The following is a 13,766-nucleotide window of genomic DNA, read 5'->3' as shown; positions in this document are numbered from 1 at the left end:
CTGCAGCTGGGGTAGGGGGTGAAGACATACCACTACACTGGTTTCATCTGTGACCACCTTGAGCACGTCTGTTACAGAGATATAGCCCAAACGTTTGGCTATTGCCAGAGGTGTGGTTCCGTTCTAGGACAAAGCAGAGACAGACAGGGAGTCAGAGAGGAGAGTCTGTCTCCCGTGCACAGACCAGAGTTCCCTTGGATTCTTCAGAAGGGCCCACAAGGACAAACTGGGCCTTGGAGCCAAGACGATGTATGTATAAGTATGTGATCCTTGGGACCACAAAGATGGGACAAGGCAGGAAGGAGAATAGGACAAACTAAGCTCTCCGTGTTGGGTATAAGGCCTTGACATGAGAATGGGGCACCACCCGCCATCCCCAGGGCAGGCAAGCACTACTGGGAGGAGCCAGTAAGGAAACCCCAGGGTCCAGCTGGCAACAGAGCCCAGTGAAAATTGCATAGTGCTAAAGCTTTTGTTCTCTGTAAAATTCTTCTCTGCTTGAAGAATGTGCCTGGACTCCACATGACTTCAGCCCTCAGCAAACACATCTACAGGCGAGGCACCATAGCTTTCCAAGTCAGGACAGCCTTGCAGATAATCCCTCCCACAAACCCCGCAGAGAAAACAGGAAATTCATCCCGGACCACGAGCGCCACAGCTGCTAGGGGTGTCTTTGAGGCCCAATGCACTTGAGAAGGCAGCTTCAGATATACAGGAAGGTGTGTCGGCAGAAACAGGTACAAGCCAAAGGAGAGGAGGCATGATGTTGGGAAAGCTATTCTACGGTCACTTCAGCGTCTAAGCCCTGGAGTGAACAGCTCTGTCCAGACCCCAGCCTGTCAGCAACCTATGTAGTTAGGGATGCCGCCCCACACCCCTGGCCGAGCTGTCTGAAATGGGACCAGGTGGGTACTCACCGAGCTGACCTCATTTGGAGAAGCACCATTCTTCAGGAGCAATGTCACAATGTCTGTGTGTCCTTGCTGAGCTGCCTGGTGCAAGGGGCTGTACCCTAGCTATGAAGGGAGACAGACACTTGGCAAGGTCAGTCAACTGTTGCGGGAAAGAACTGCGCACAAACTCCAGAGTCCACCTACTACTCCTCCTGCCCCCATTTCCTTCAAAGCTCAGGACTGAGGCAGGGCCTCGAGTGGCTCTGGCTGCTTCCCAAGTGTGTGCCCAGGAGCTGTGAGCCTGGGAGTAAGTAAAGTACCCATGTACCTTGGTCTTGGCATTAACATCTGCCTGGTGCTGTAGCAAGAACTTCACCAGCTTGATGTTTCCATAATGACTGGCCACATGGAGCGGGGTGTAACCCATCTGAAAGGCAAGAAATGAGTGTAGATGGCAAGGCTCCATCAGAGACATGCTTAAATGGAATCCTTACAGAAGCAACCGTCTAAGCGAGGGAAGGAAGTCAAGGGGGAAGGGCGAGGGCTACCTTGAGACATGGGGCTGATGCTGCTTAGAGAAGGGGCAGCAAGGGGGAAGGGTGAGGGCTACCCTGAGACATGGAGCTGATGCTGCCTAGAGAAGGGGCAGGATTTGGCATCCGGCAAGCGGAGGCTGACGTGGACCTGGAAGAGAGGGCTAGGTAGAAAGCTGCTAGCCTAAGGAGATGAACAAGGGCAGCTGAAGCAGAGAGAGGACAGCTTGGGGACCAGCGTCTGGGGCAGCTCTTAGAGAGGCATTCGGGGACTGGAGAGAGCCACACCAGGATCTAAGAAGCACCATTTTTAGAAAGAGTAAGTTAACAAGCTGCCCTGTGCTCAGAGGAGCCCTGGAAGGACAGACAGCCATGTGCTGTCGTGCCAGTATTCAACAGCAGCAGACTCATTTCATCTGCGAGAGGGGCGGAACCTCTCTGTAAGCATGCCGGTGCTGGCGGAGATACTAGAGTTTGTAGGGACCAACGTCAAGTGACGAGTCACGATAATCCGTGTGACTGTGGGGCTGCTTATTTCCTATTGATTTTTGTTTGTTTATCTTTGGTAGGGATGAACCCAGGTCTCTCACATGCTAGCTCCACATCCTCTGTGTTCAAACCTGCTCCAGCTTCCATGGATTCCTTTGGTGTCCTGCCCAAATGGCTGACAAGCCAGAAGCTCTTTGGTCAAACACGTCCCTAGGGAGCCAGCGGAAGATTCCAGAGACCCTCTTAACACAGACCCTATGGGTCAGACCTTGTGTCCTGGGATGGCTTTATAATTGATGAGGCAGCTCTAACCTCTAGAACAGGGTCCTTTAGGGAAGGACCCCAAAAGACTACCCTTGGGCTTTAAAGGGATCTCGGCTGAAGCTGCAGGCAGTTCTTGGGGTGTCCTCAGTACAGCATTGTAGTAGTGCATCTCTGGAGCTGGGGTTACTCTGTCCCTTTTGGGGTTTTTCTTCTTCAGCACTGGGGGGAACCGAGGGCCTTGCACCGGGCTAGGCAAACTCTCCATCATCTGTCCTGTGTCCCTTCTACTTAAGGCATCCCACCCCCGACACCCCCCCAACCAAAGGAACCAGTGCTTCTCTTCCATGCAGTTCCTTATCCCACCAGCTGGAGGTGCTCTCTTCTCCCTCTGGACTGACAGCTTCTTATTTCTGGATGTCCTATTTCTCAACTCCTTCTTGTCACTGCAGACAGGCAGAGCGGTGTGCTGTGTGCCACACGCTCACCCTTACGCCACCATACAGGGCTCTTTGCCACAGAAAGCTCGAGAGAAAGTTGAACTCCATTCAACACAATCTTGGCATAAAAGGGCTTGTACTTCCAAGCAACTGAAGGAAATCCCTGTGCCTTCCCTCACACACTTCCTACCCGTGTGAGACCAGACTTAACATCACAAGTAAACACACCCTTCCAAGTTCTTACGGTGGACTCAAAGACCTAGCAGATTGAAAAAACTCCCAGTTATAGTGATTATGAACGCCGGTGTCTCCAGACTTGGGAAGAGGCAGAGCAGTGTTGATCCTCAAGGGTTTATCTCCATGAAGGAGACGATTTCAAGGGGTGAGGGTGTGCCTCTGTGATGTTCTAAGTTATGGGGCGAGGTAAACCTGGGTGGATTGTGATGGAGAATTGTGAAGGGAGGGAGCCAGCCATTACAGTCATAGGCGTGGGGTTGCCCGCCTTACCCGGGTGGTGGCATCCACAGTGACACCATGTTTGATCAGCACGTCTGCCACTGGAACATGGCCTTCTTGTGCCACCAGATGGAGAGGGGTGAGTCCACTCTACAAACACAGAGGTGCACATCAGCTTTGAGCCAGGTGAGAGTCCCCGTTGGCAGCGACAGAGCTGTGAGGCTTGAACTCCCCAAGTCCATGCAGCTCCAATCCCCATTGGCAGCGACAGAGCTGTGAAGCTTGAACTCCCCAAGTCCACGCAGCTCCGTCTAGCTAGCTGCCTGGTTATTTGGCAAGAATTTTCTTATCCTGAGCCTCCTGAGTGTCAGGTGACTAACTTAAGGGAAGGGTCGGGCGGCTTTTTCTGTTCATGGCCAGACTGCTAATCTGAGGACTGTGTCTTCGCCAACCCTGGTAATGAGGAGTTCTAGCCAACATGGAAACCACTGGGCATGGCTGAGTTCCAATAAAGCTTTAGGAAATAAACAGTGGCTGGGGCTGGCCCACAGATGATAGATTAGCTGAATGAAGACTTTCAATTGTAGTAATTGTTGTTTCCATGGGAAACCTAGGTGCCTTGGTTTCTTATTCTAGATGATACAGGCTGCCACTGACTTTTCTCAAGGGCAGAGCAGGGAGCATTGGAGAAAGAACCACGCTGGACCTTCTGAAAGCATGCGTTACCACCCCTGCCCCACAGCCCACAGCGCTGTCTGGAGGGGTGGGCCTCTCTGGGAGCAAAAGGACCAGATTCTTGGACTTCTCATCAGATTTCTCATGAGGAGACTGTACTGGCTGGTTTTGTGTGTCACCTTGACACAAGCTGGAGTTATCACAGAGAAAGGAGCCTCCCTTGAGGAAATGCCACCATGAGATCCAGCTGTAAGTATTTTCTCAATTAGTGATCAAGGGTCAGAGGGCCCATTGTGGGTGGTGCCATCTCTGGGCTGGAAGTCCTGGGTTCTATAAGAGAGCAAGCTGAGCAAGCCAGTTTGTAACATCCCTCCTGTCTCTGCATCAGCTCCTGCTTCCTGACCTGACTTCCTTTGGTGATGAACAGCAATGTGGAAGTAAGCTAAATAAACCCTTTCCTCCCCAACTTGCTTCTTGGTCATGATGTTTTGTGCAGGAATAGAAACCCTGACGAAGACAGATAGTGATGTGTCAAGGTGTGGATTGCTATGTGGGAACTTGTACAAAAACTGTTGGGAAAGTTTGCTTTCTTCTCTGTGCTGAATCCCAACTCTGGCTCCCCATCATCTGACCCCGCTTGCCTGTGTAGTTCCTCAGGCTGCCCAAGGTCTGAGTCCTGTTTTCTAATCTGTCAGTTTGTGGTTTCTCATTGGTGAATTGAGATCATTAAGACCGAGAGTTATCAATGAGCAGTGCTTATGGATTTTTCTAATCTGGTTGCTATGGTATGGGCTCCCCACTCTGCTCTTTTCCTACGCTTGCTGGTCTGGGATTATTTGTTTCTTGTGTTTTTTTTGTGGATGTGTTTAACTCCCAAGAATTTGAAGGCTACAAAATAGGGAACAGTATTTAGCAATAATACACCTGGTAGACAGTTAATATTTAAAATATCTAAAGAGCTTTAAAAAATACTTAACATCAAAAAAATGAATAACCCAATTAACATGGGGGCACAGAGCTGAACAGAGTTCACAAAGATGAAACACAAAGGACTGAGAGACGCTTGGGTTAGGGTTCAAGAGCCTTAGTCATCAGAGAACTATAAATCAAAACTATACCTGTCAGAATGGCCAAGATCGATAAAACAAATGGCAGGTCATGCTGGTGAGGATGTGGGGTAAGGGGCACACTCATCCATTGCTGCTGGGAGTGCAGACTTGTACAGCCACCATGGAAATCAGTGTCGTGGTTCCCCAGGAAGCTGGGAGTGGATCTACCTTAAAACCCAGCTGTAGCTGTCGTTGGGAATACACCTTAAGGACTCTTCATCCTGCTAGAGGGGAACTTGCTCAACCATGCTCATTGCTGCTTTGCTCTAAATACCCAGAAATTGGAAACAGCCTAGCTGTCCAAAGAGATGAATGGGTAACGAAAATGTGGTCTATTTACACAATGGAATATTTATTATTTAGCTGTTAAAAAAATTAAATCATGGAATTTACAGGTAAATGGATAAAGTTAGAAAAAAAATAATCCTGAATGGAGTAACCCAGGCCCCAAAAGACAAATATGATATGTATTCTCTTATATGTGCATGTTAGCTTTTAAGCCTTTGATAGCCATGCTTCAATCCATAACAGAATAGAGGTTAGGTATAGAGGGTAATCTATAGAGAGGTCAACCATAAAAGCGGGTAAGGGGCTGGGGAGGAGGGAGGTTCTCCCAAGGAAGGGAAACAGAATGAACAGTTATGGAGAGACAGTGAGGGGACTGGAATGAGAGGATTAAATAGAGGGGGTGGGGAGAGTGGGCTGAGGGAGGACACAGGGAGAGACTAACACTAAGGGCTACTTGGAGGGTTGGTTATATGGAAACCTACCACAGTGAAAGCTTCTTAAGATTTATACATATGCGAAAGAAATCTAAATGAAGTCACTAAATAATGGAGGAGACAAAGCCCCGGGTGGACACCTTTTACCACCAAGTGAAACCTCCTGTGTCAGGAATGGGTTACATCTAGTGGAGCTGTCTGCCAAAGGGGATCTTCCTAAATCTCCAAACATCCCAGGCTGTTGCCAAAGCTCTTGGTTTCTCTTTGCAAACTAATGCTGAGGCCCTATTAGTGAAGGCAACATTGCATATGTCACTGAACATGAAGTCAAGCTGATGCCTAACTAGAGCTTCAACCTCCACTGATTGGTGTTCATGGGACTGGAAGGTACTCAGCCTGCTCCCAGAGGAGGGAGGTCAGCTCAACCAGGCTCCAAATTCTACGGTTTACAGTGATGCCCAGCCTGCCTGATAAACTGGTTCAGTAGTGGCACAGACTTTGTGGGAGTGACCAACCACTTTTTGTTTAGATTTAAGGCCCCACCTCATGAAACAGAACCCACGTCTGACACTTCTTGCTTGAGTAGTCAAGAACCTGACTAGATAGGCCATGGGCCTAAGGAAAACAAAACTATGTTCTGCTAAAGAAATGGAGCAATATGTCCCTGATGGCATCATGCAGCACAGAGAACTGCTTTGGGTCTGTGTGCAGATGGACACATCCATGTGCAAGTCTGGGGGGTTCAGAGGCCAACCCTAGTGTCAGTCTTCAGGAGCTATGCCTTGTATCTTTGAGACGCAGTCTCTCCCTGGAAACTGCTCTCTGCTGGCTGGTCAGTGAGCTTCCCTGTTCCTCCTGTCTCTGTGTCACCAGCAACACTAGGACTAGAAGCATGTGCCACCAGGCCTGGCTTTTTACACGGGAAGATTGTAAGAGCCAGAGAGGATGGATAACTCCAAGGAAAATACATCTTCTATCACAGGAAGTAGATATTCAGTACCAAATTATGCCAAATACTCCGTAGGGATACTGGCTACCCTGAGGCAGATAGACTCTGGGTTTTCATAACAATCTTCTTGTAGCTCATCAAAGGGGTATAGAGAGGCACCGAGACACAGTAAGGCTACAAAGGCTCGGAGTCTCACTGCCTTCCGAGCCAGCTGTGGATTTAGTATAACACTGAGATAGAACTTGCACATCAAGGGCTGTTATTAGGAGCTCACCCACACACCTCCACTTGCAGAAGCTGAGTACTCATAAGTACATGCTTAGCATAGAAGCCGACGCCTACGTTGGAGCTGTAGGGTAAACCCAGAAGGCCTTACCTTGTTCCCCAGGTTGCCATTGGCTTGCTTTGACAGGAGAAGAGCGACCATTTCTGTGTGGCCCTCTTGGGCAGCCAGGTGAAGCGGGGTCACACCTTGTACAGACTCTGCGTTCGCTGACCCTCCGTACTGCAGCAGACTGCGGGCCACCTCTATCTGGTTCTGCTTGGCTGCGATGTGCAAAGGAGTGTAGCCATTCTGAAACAAAAGAAGGTACCTGAGCTTAGGGACCCAGCAGCTGAGGTAATGACAAGAAGGCACGAGGGAGGGCTGGGCCTGGCTCAGCTTCTGACATAGGCTGCTGTCATTCAAGGAAATCGTGTTAAATGAATGAACAGACGAGCTGCCGAATCTGGAGCTAGATCTGCAGGCTCTCAGAGCTGGCAGGTGCCTGTCGTCTTCTCCCCACGTTAAGACTTACTATCCTACTCAGATGAGCGGCTGGGCAGGAAGCACTGTCACCAAGCGAGCTTCAGACTCCAGCTTGAAGGCAAGGTGGGTGAGAGTTTCCCATCTCTCCCTCCTGGGAGCAAGAACTCAAAGCTCCGAATGTTTCATAAGGAAAAGAGACAGCAAAGCATGTGTAATGACACACATCTGTAACCCCAGTGCTCTGGAGCCCGAGGAAGGGTGAGCCTGAGACAGCCAGGGCCACGTACTGAGACCCTGACCTGAAAAACTAAAAAGAATAACTGGCTCTTGAGAAGCTAATGTTTCCTCTTAGTATGTACTTCTCTTCTCTCCTCTCCTCTCCTCTCCTCTCCTTTCCTCTCCTCTCCTCTCCTCTCCTCCTCTCTTTCTTTTTTGTTTTACTTTTTTCCAGACAGGGTTTTCCTGTGTAGCCCTGGCTGTCCTGGAACTCACTCTGTAGACCAGGCTGGCCTCAAACTCAAGAGATCTGCCTGTCTTTGCCTCCAAGTGCTGGAATTAAAGTATTAACAGCCCTGCTGTTCTTTTCTTAATAACTTTCCCTTTCCCACTAATTTATTCATTTACTTTACATTTGATCACATTTGATTACATTTGATTAGAGACTCCCCTTACTCCTCCTTCCCCCTGGCAGCACCTCCCCGACACACCCTCTCCTTCCCCTCTGAGAAGGGGGAGGCCCTCCTGGGTACCAATCCACCCTGGCACATTAAATCACTGCAGGATTAGCCACACTCTCGCTCACTGAGGCCAGACAAGGCAGCCCAGTTAGGGCAACAGGATCCACAGGTAGGCAACAGAGTCAGAAAGAGCCCCAGCTCCAGTTGTTGGGGGACCCACAGGAAGACCAAGCTGCACATCTGCTACATATGTGGGGGGAAGCTAGGTCCAGCCCATGTATGCTCTTTGGTTGGTGGTTCAGTCTCTGGGAGCCCCCAAGGGTCCAGGTTAGTTGACTCTGTTGGTCTTCTTATGGAGTCCCTGTTCCATCCGGGTCTCTCAATCCTTCCCACAATGGGGAATCAGGTAAAGTACCAGGGAGAGAGGGCCAGGACAGATGTGTGTGTGTGTGTGTGTGTGTGTGTGTGTGTGTGTGTGTGTGTGTGTGAAATCTCCAGAGACCTGGGATGAGGGAGGCTCCAAGGGAGTCTACGAGGGTGACTCTAGCTAAGACTCCTAGCAGTGGGGGACATGGATCCTGAAGTGGCCACCTCCTGTAGTCAGGCAGGACTCCCAGTGAGGGATAAGAACATCAACCCACCCATAAAACCTTTGACCCAGAATTTGTCCTGCCTACAAGAAGTACAGGGGCAAAGTTGGAGCAGAGACTGAGGGAGATAGAGTCAACCAATGACTAGTCCAACTTGAGACCCATCCCATGAGCAAGAACCAATCCCTGACACCATTAATGATACTCTATCATGCATACAGACAGGAGCCTAACATGACTGTCCTCTGAGAGGCTCCACCCAGCAGCTGACTAAAACAGATGCAGAGACCCACAGCCAAATATTAGATGGAGCTCACTCAGAGGGTCTTGTGGAAGAGTTCATAACTTTCTAAAAGAAATCTTTCCTAATGCAATTGGGCACGAGGTTCTTTGGGTCTGCTGGCGGGGGACTCAAGGATGAGGGGCAAGCTAGTCAGTTCTGCTCCAAGTCAGCTGCAACCCGGGACAATATTCCAGCACCTAGACTTCTTTACGTATTTTTAAACATTATTAAAAGTAGAGGAAGCATCTGCCTTGTTTGTTTCTAAAATATCCTGGTGGGTCAAATATAATTATGTATTTGCAGGGAAGTGCTTTCCAAAAATAAGACAGGAGGACAGGACAGTTGTGTGTGATGACTTTGCCACATACTGTTGGGTAAGGCGGGATGACAAGTGTTGGTCTAAGGAGTTAACTATGTCACCCTGTATTACTAGGATCTCAACGAGTAGTCCAAGCTGGCTTGGAATTACAATATAGCCCAGGAAGGCTTCAGACCCGAGGCAGTCTTCTTGCCTCCGACCCGTAAGGGCCCGACACAATACCACTCCCAGCTTTAAATGCTATTGATTTCCCAGTGGTTGGGTTTCTCGTATGAGTAAAGCTCACCTTCCTCTAGCAGACATGGGATAGGATACAGGTGGGTCAGTTGGCCACCCTGTTGCAAGTGGTTTCTTACCATTTTGGTTGCGAGCCTAGCCTTTAATGGCTGAGCCATCTCTCCAGCCCGCAAAAGCGGGTTCTACGATCTTATTGCAGCATCACCCCGACCGTGACAGTAAGTAAGGCATCTGTCTGTACCACTATTCTGTTTTGTGATGAAGCTGTTCTCCGAACACGCTTTACCTAATATTACACAACAGACAGCTGACCCTGTAGGTCATCTTGGCTTCTTTGAACTGTGATGTGTGTGTATAGCACTTGAGACCTTGTGTGATGCAGAAGGTCTAGGTTGGGCATGAGCATCTAAGTTCCTCACCAGCTCCCAGGTGATGCTGAGGTGCTGGTCGGTGAACCACACTTTGAGTAGCCAGGACTTGGAATATTCAGAGTGAAGGAGTACCAAGCCAGGAGGGCTTCCAGGGAAGGACCCATGACCCCCTGGACCTACACTCACCCAGCCTACACAGCAGAGAGTTATTGTGTGCAGCTGTCCCCACATTGGCCAGCAGTCCCCCAGTCATCCCTGGACTTTCACTTGCCACCCGCTGTCTTACTGAGGGTCTACCAGCATTTCTGATTGAGATGTCATATTGAACTAAGGACAAGACTTATTAAGGCTTTTTTTTTTTTTCTTTCTGTGCCCAAGGTTCAGTCATTGGAGAAATTTGCAGTGCACCCATGGATGTTCTAGCAGGAGTCCCAGGTCACTCAGGCTGCTATGGGTATCTAACATTGGCATGAACAGGCCCTGATTTGTCAAGGGCAAGCTTGCCCTGGAGATGGCAAGACCTTCCAGGTCACCTTAGGTTAAACTGGAAGATATGAGTCACTGACCATCTCAGAGCATGAACCGACCCCACCAGAGTGTTCCCCAAACTAGGACTAAAGGATTGATGACCTTTTGTGGGTGACAGGGAGAAATGGCAACTAGGCTGGAGAGCCAGGGAGAGGTCAGACAGGGACATATGCCAGTAAAAGGCTCCTTCCCCCAAGGAAATAAACTCAGGGAAGGAAGGCACATGGGAGGGAATCTGTGAGCATCAGATCGAGAAGGGGAGAGTTTGGTTTGGGTACAAAGGGATTTGCTGTGAAATTCTACAAAATTGCCAGACTACTTTGGAAACTATTTTTTGCCATGGAAACAAACCCCATCTGTGCAGGCTTTGAGCTGCCTTTCGCTCTCTTTAAATATCATGAACCTGGCTCCAGCTCCTTTTATATAAGTGGGGATGGGAAGGAGGAGAAGGAGGAGGAGGAGGAGGAAGAAGAAAAGGAGGAGGAGGAAGGGAGTCCAGCTTTTTATTTTTAGAAGCAGGAGTAAGTCAACATCTTAGCTGGCTGTGTGCTGCCTCTGCACAATGACGTAGGGCTCGCTACCACAGGAGGCAGGAATAGGGACAGAGCCGGATGAGACAAGAGCTTCCTGGGACATGCCGTGTGCTCAGGAGATGGATGCTGTGAGCTGGGGTGAGCGTTCTCCTGAGCAGGGACAACAAACTGAAGCCATGCATGCTCTCCTCTCCACTGGTGAGACTGGCAGGTGTCCGCTGAAGAGTATTGTGACCCACCGGATGACTCTCTCATGACCCTCAATCATTCTCAGGCTGCCCTATCAGAAGGAAGGGTTCCAGTGCAGGCTCCATGGACGTCCCTTCTATGCTGGCCCTGACTCTTTTCCTGGCTACCAGTCTCACAGTCTTCTCTTCCTTCACACAGACACAAACCCCACTTTGACCCAGGGGTAATCTGGTCTAGAAGTCCCCTTCCCTGGTCCCTCAAGGGTCACAGAGTCCTATACTTAGCAGCATATTTCAGAGGTCAAAAATGCGATCAATGCAGAACATGTAGGAGTTTCTCTTTACCACAATGTCTATATTCAAAAATCAAACTAAACCAGAGTGACCCTCACACTGAGACAAGACTTTGCTTCAAGGTCCAGAGAGCTTGTGGCAACCCGGACATCCCTCCAGGCCACTGTACCCAGCACCAGAACACATGGAAAACAGAATGAGCTATCCAGTGGGTCCCGTCCCATGGAGTGGAATCTCTGAGAACAAAGCTTGTGGCTCTGGAAGACACTCATGCATCAGACTTTTGAGCATGAGCTTATAAAATATGGCTGACAGGTGTAGCTGATGGAGGTGGGGACAGGTGGGATTTAAATTGAATTCCACCATTGGGAGGGACCTTCTGACAGGAGACTACTACCCACATCCCATCTACAATGAGCCCTCAGAGAGCATTAATCCTGCAGTCGGTCTTTGTGAAGGTGTGTTGATGCATCTGTGTTTAGAGTCAAACACAAAACCTCTGGCCTAAGACCAGCAATTCCTAACCCATGGTTGTTATCCCTTTGAGGATCAAACAACCCTTTCACAGTGGTAGCGTATCAGCTATCCTGCACATCAGATATTTACAGTACAATTCATAACACTAGCAAAATTACAGTTATCAAAATAGCAACACTAATAATTTTATGGTTGGGGGTTACCACAACATGAAGAATAACACAGCACACCATGGCACACAACATGCACTTAAGGGTTGCAGCATTAGGAGGGTGGAGAACGGCCTCTCTAGGCAGAAGCAGGTAGGGGGCTTACCCAGGCAGGGCTGTGCGGGGAGCCACCTCGTGGAAGGAGAAGCTTGACAATGTCTAGGTTGTTGTGATGAACGGCCACATGCAGGGGAGTCAGGCCGTTCTGCAGAGGGACAAAGGAGAGGAAGATGAACAGTTTCACATCTGTGAGGAACCATTTAATCAACCAGGAGCCACTCTTCAATTCACAACACAGCTTTCACAGGAAGTACCCACCCAAAACCAGCCTGGCGGGGTGTTATAATTCAATGATAAAGCACTTGCCAGCACGATCAAACTCTAGGCTTCATTTCATCACACCAAAAGTGAAATCAAATTCCTTTAATGTAAGGCTGGGGATGTAGTTCAATAGCAGAGAGGTTACCTAGCATTCACGCTTAGTGCTAGGCTCCATCGTCAATATTGTAAAAAAGTAATTTAAAAAAAAAAATCTGCCATCCGGGCAGTGGTGGTGCATGCCTTTAATTCCAGAACTTGGGAGGCAGAGGCAGGTAGATTTCTGAGTTGGAGGCCAGCCTGGTCTACAGAGTGAGTTCCAAGACAGCCAGGGCTACACAGAGAAACCCTGTCTCAATAAACCAAAAAAAAAAAAAAAAAATCTGCCTAAAGCCAATCTGGAAGGATAGCCATTGGAAGACAGCTTGAGCAGGATCTAGAACCATTTCTTCATCCCCATGGGGGAGATGGGCCATGGAATCATCACACGTATTCAGAGAAGGTACCAGGTCCTTCCAGCAGACAAGGTGTTTATCAGAATTGCTTTATCCATTCTCAATGGAAGTCTGCCCAGCCCAGAGAGGTGATCCCTGGTGGGGAACTCCGTCCCATTGCCTCTAACCCAAGAGGAGAAGAAAGCTGAAATTTACCTTTCCAGCTGCATTGGGATGTGCATCGCGTTCTAGAAGCACCTCTGCCAACCGTACCTTCCCATACTTAGCAGCCACGTGGAGAGGGGTAAATCCTTTCTGAGGAGAAACACAGGCCATCAGGACCGTGGGAGGCAGTGCCGCTGCCCCAGAGGAAAGCATGGCTAGGATTCTTCCTCTCTTAACCAGCATGGGAATGCTAATGGGACAGGAAGACCTGAGGACTCTGATCCCTACAAGGGGCTACAAGCCTCCCCAGTATGACCTGGACGATTCTAATAGGAGAAACAAGAGAAAGCTGCCTCCGATACTGTCAAATGATTGTTGAGGCGGGGGCCATGGTTTTTGTCTGCTTTGTTATTGTTCCTTTGGAGACAGATGTATTATGTGGCCCAGGCTGGCCTTGAACTCTAGATTCCCTTGCTCTACTCTGTGAAGCATTGGGACCACAGGTGTGTGCCACCATGTCCACAGGTCTTACCCGTCTAGTCAGTCAGTTATGATTTGCAGCTTAGGAGAGTCGCTTGCAGCTATGGCCAGGCAAGCACTCCTCTAGCAAGCTGCTTCCCAGCCCTTGAGCCCTTCGCACCTTCCTGTCTGTCAGGAACCTGTCTGATTGGTCTATAGCTAATGTCTAGCACCTTAAATGCTGCAGGACAAACAGAAGAAGCTTCGCCAGAGTGGAGACAGACTGTGCCCTTTCTGCAGTGGACACGACGGGCCCCTGACCACAAAGAAGGTTAGATGGGGATCCCCTCAGTCTATTGTTTCTTTAAAAACGCACGGGGTTTGTTTTTGTTTTATTTCTGGTTTTGTT

General features: G+C 49.3%; 1 protein-coding gene across 16 annotated transcripts in view; it reads right to left on the bottom strand.

Annotated features, from left to right (window-relative positions):
* The window catches only part of Ank1 (ankyrin 1), a 180,533-nt gene that overhangs the window by 40,807 nt on the left and 125,960 nt on the right, over nucleotides 1-13,766 (bottom strand). For all 16 annotated transcript variants that reach the window (XM_031339269.1, XM_031339282.1, XM_031339272.1 and 13 more), the window contains exons 15-21: nucleotides 12,950-13,048; nucleotides 12,088-12,186; nucleotides 6,904-7,101; nucleotides 3,124-3,222; nucleotides 1,222-1,320; nucleotides 918-1,016; nucleotides 31-123 (exon numbers count right to left, since the gene is read on the bottom strand). In XM_031339269.1, coding sequence (XP_031195129.1) covers nucleotides 31-123; nucleotides 918-1,016; nucleotides 1,222-1,320; nucleotides 3,124-3,222; nucleotides 6,904-7,101; nucleotides 12,088-12,186; nucleotides 12,950-13,048 — 786 coding nt within the window. The remainder of the gene's footprint in view (nucleotides 1-30; nucleotides 124-917; nucleotides 1,017-1,221; nucleotides 1,321-3,123; nucleotides 3,223-6,903; nucleotides 7,102-12,087; nucleotides 12,187-12,949; nucleotides 13,049-13,766) is intronic.

Source organism: Mastomys coucha, unplaced genomic scaffold (genome assembly GCF_008632895.1).
Source record: "Mastomys coucha isolate ucsf_1 unplaced genomic scaffold, UCSF_Mcou_1 pScaffold22, whole genome shotgun sequence".
NCBI lineage: Eukaryota > Metazoa > Chordata > Mammalia > Rodentia > Muridae > Mastomys > Mastomys coucha.
Note: the sequence above shows the minus strand (reverse complement) of the source record. Positions and strands in the feature narration are given on the sequence as shown.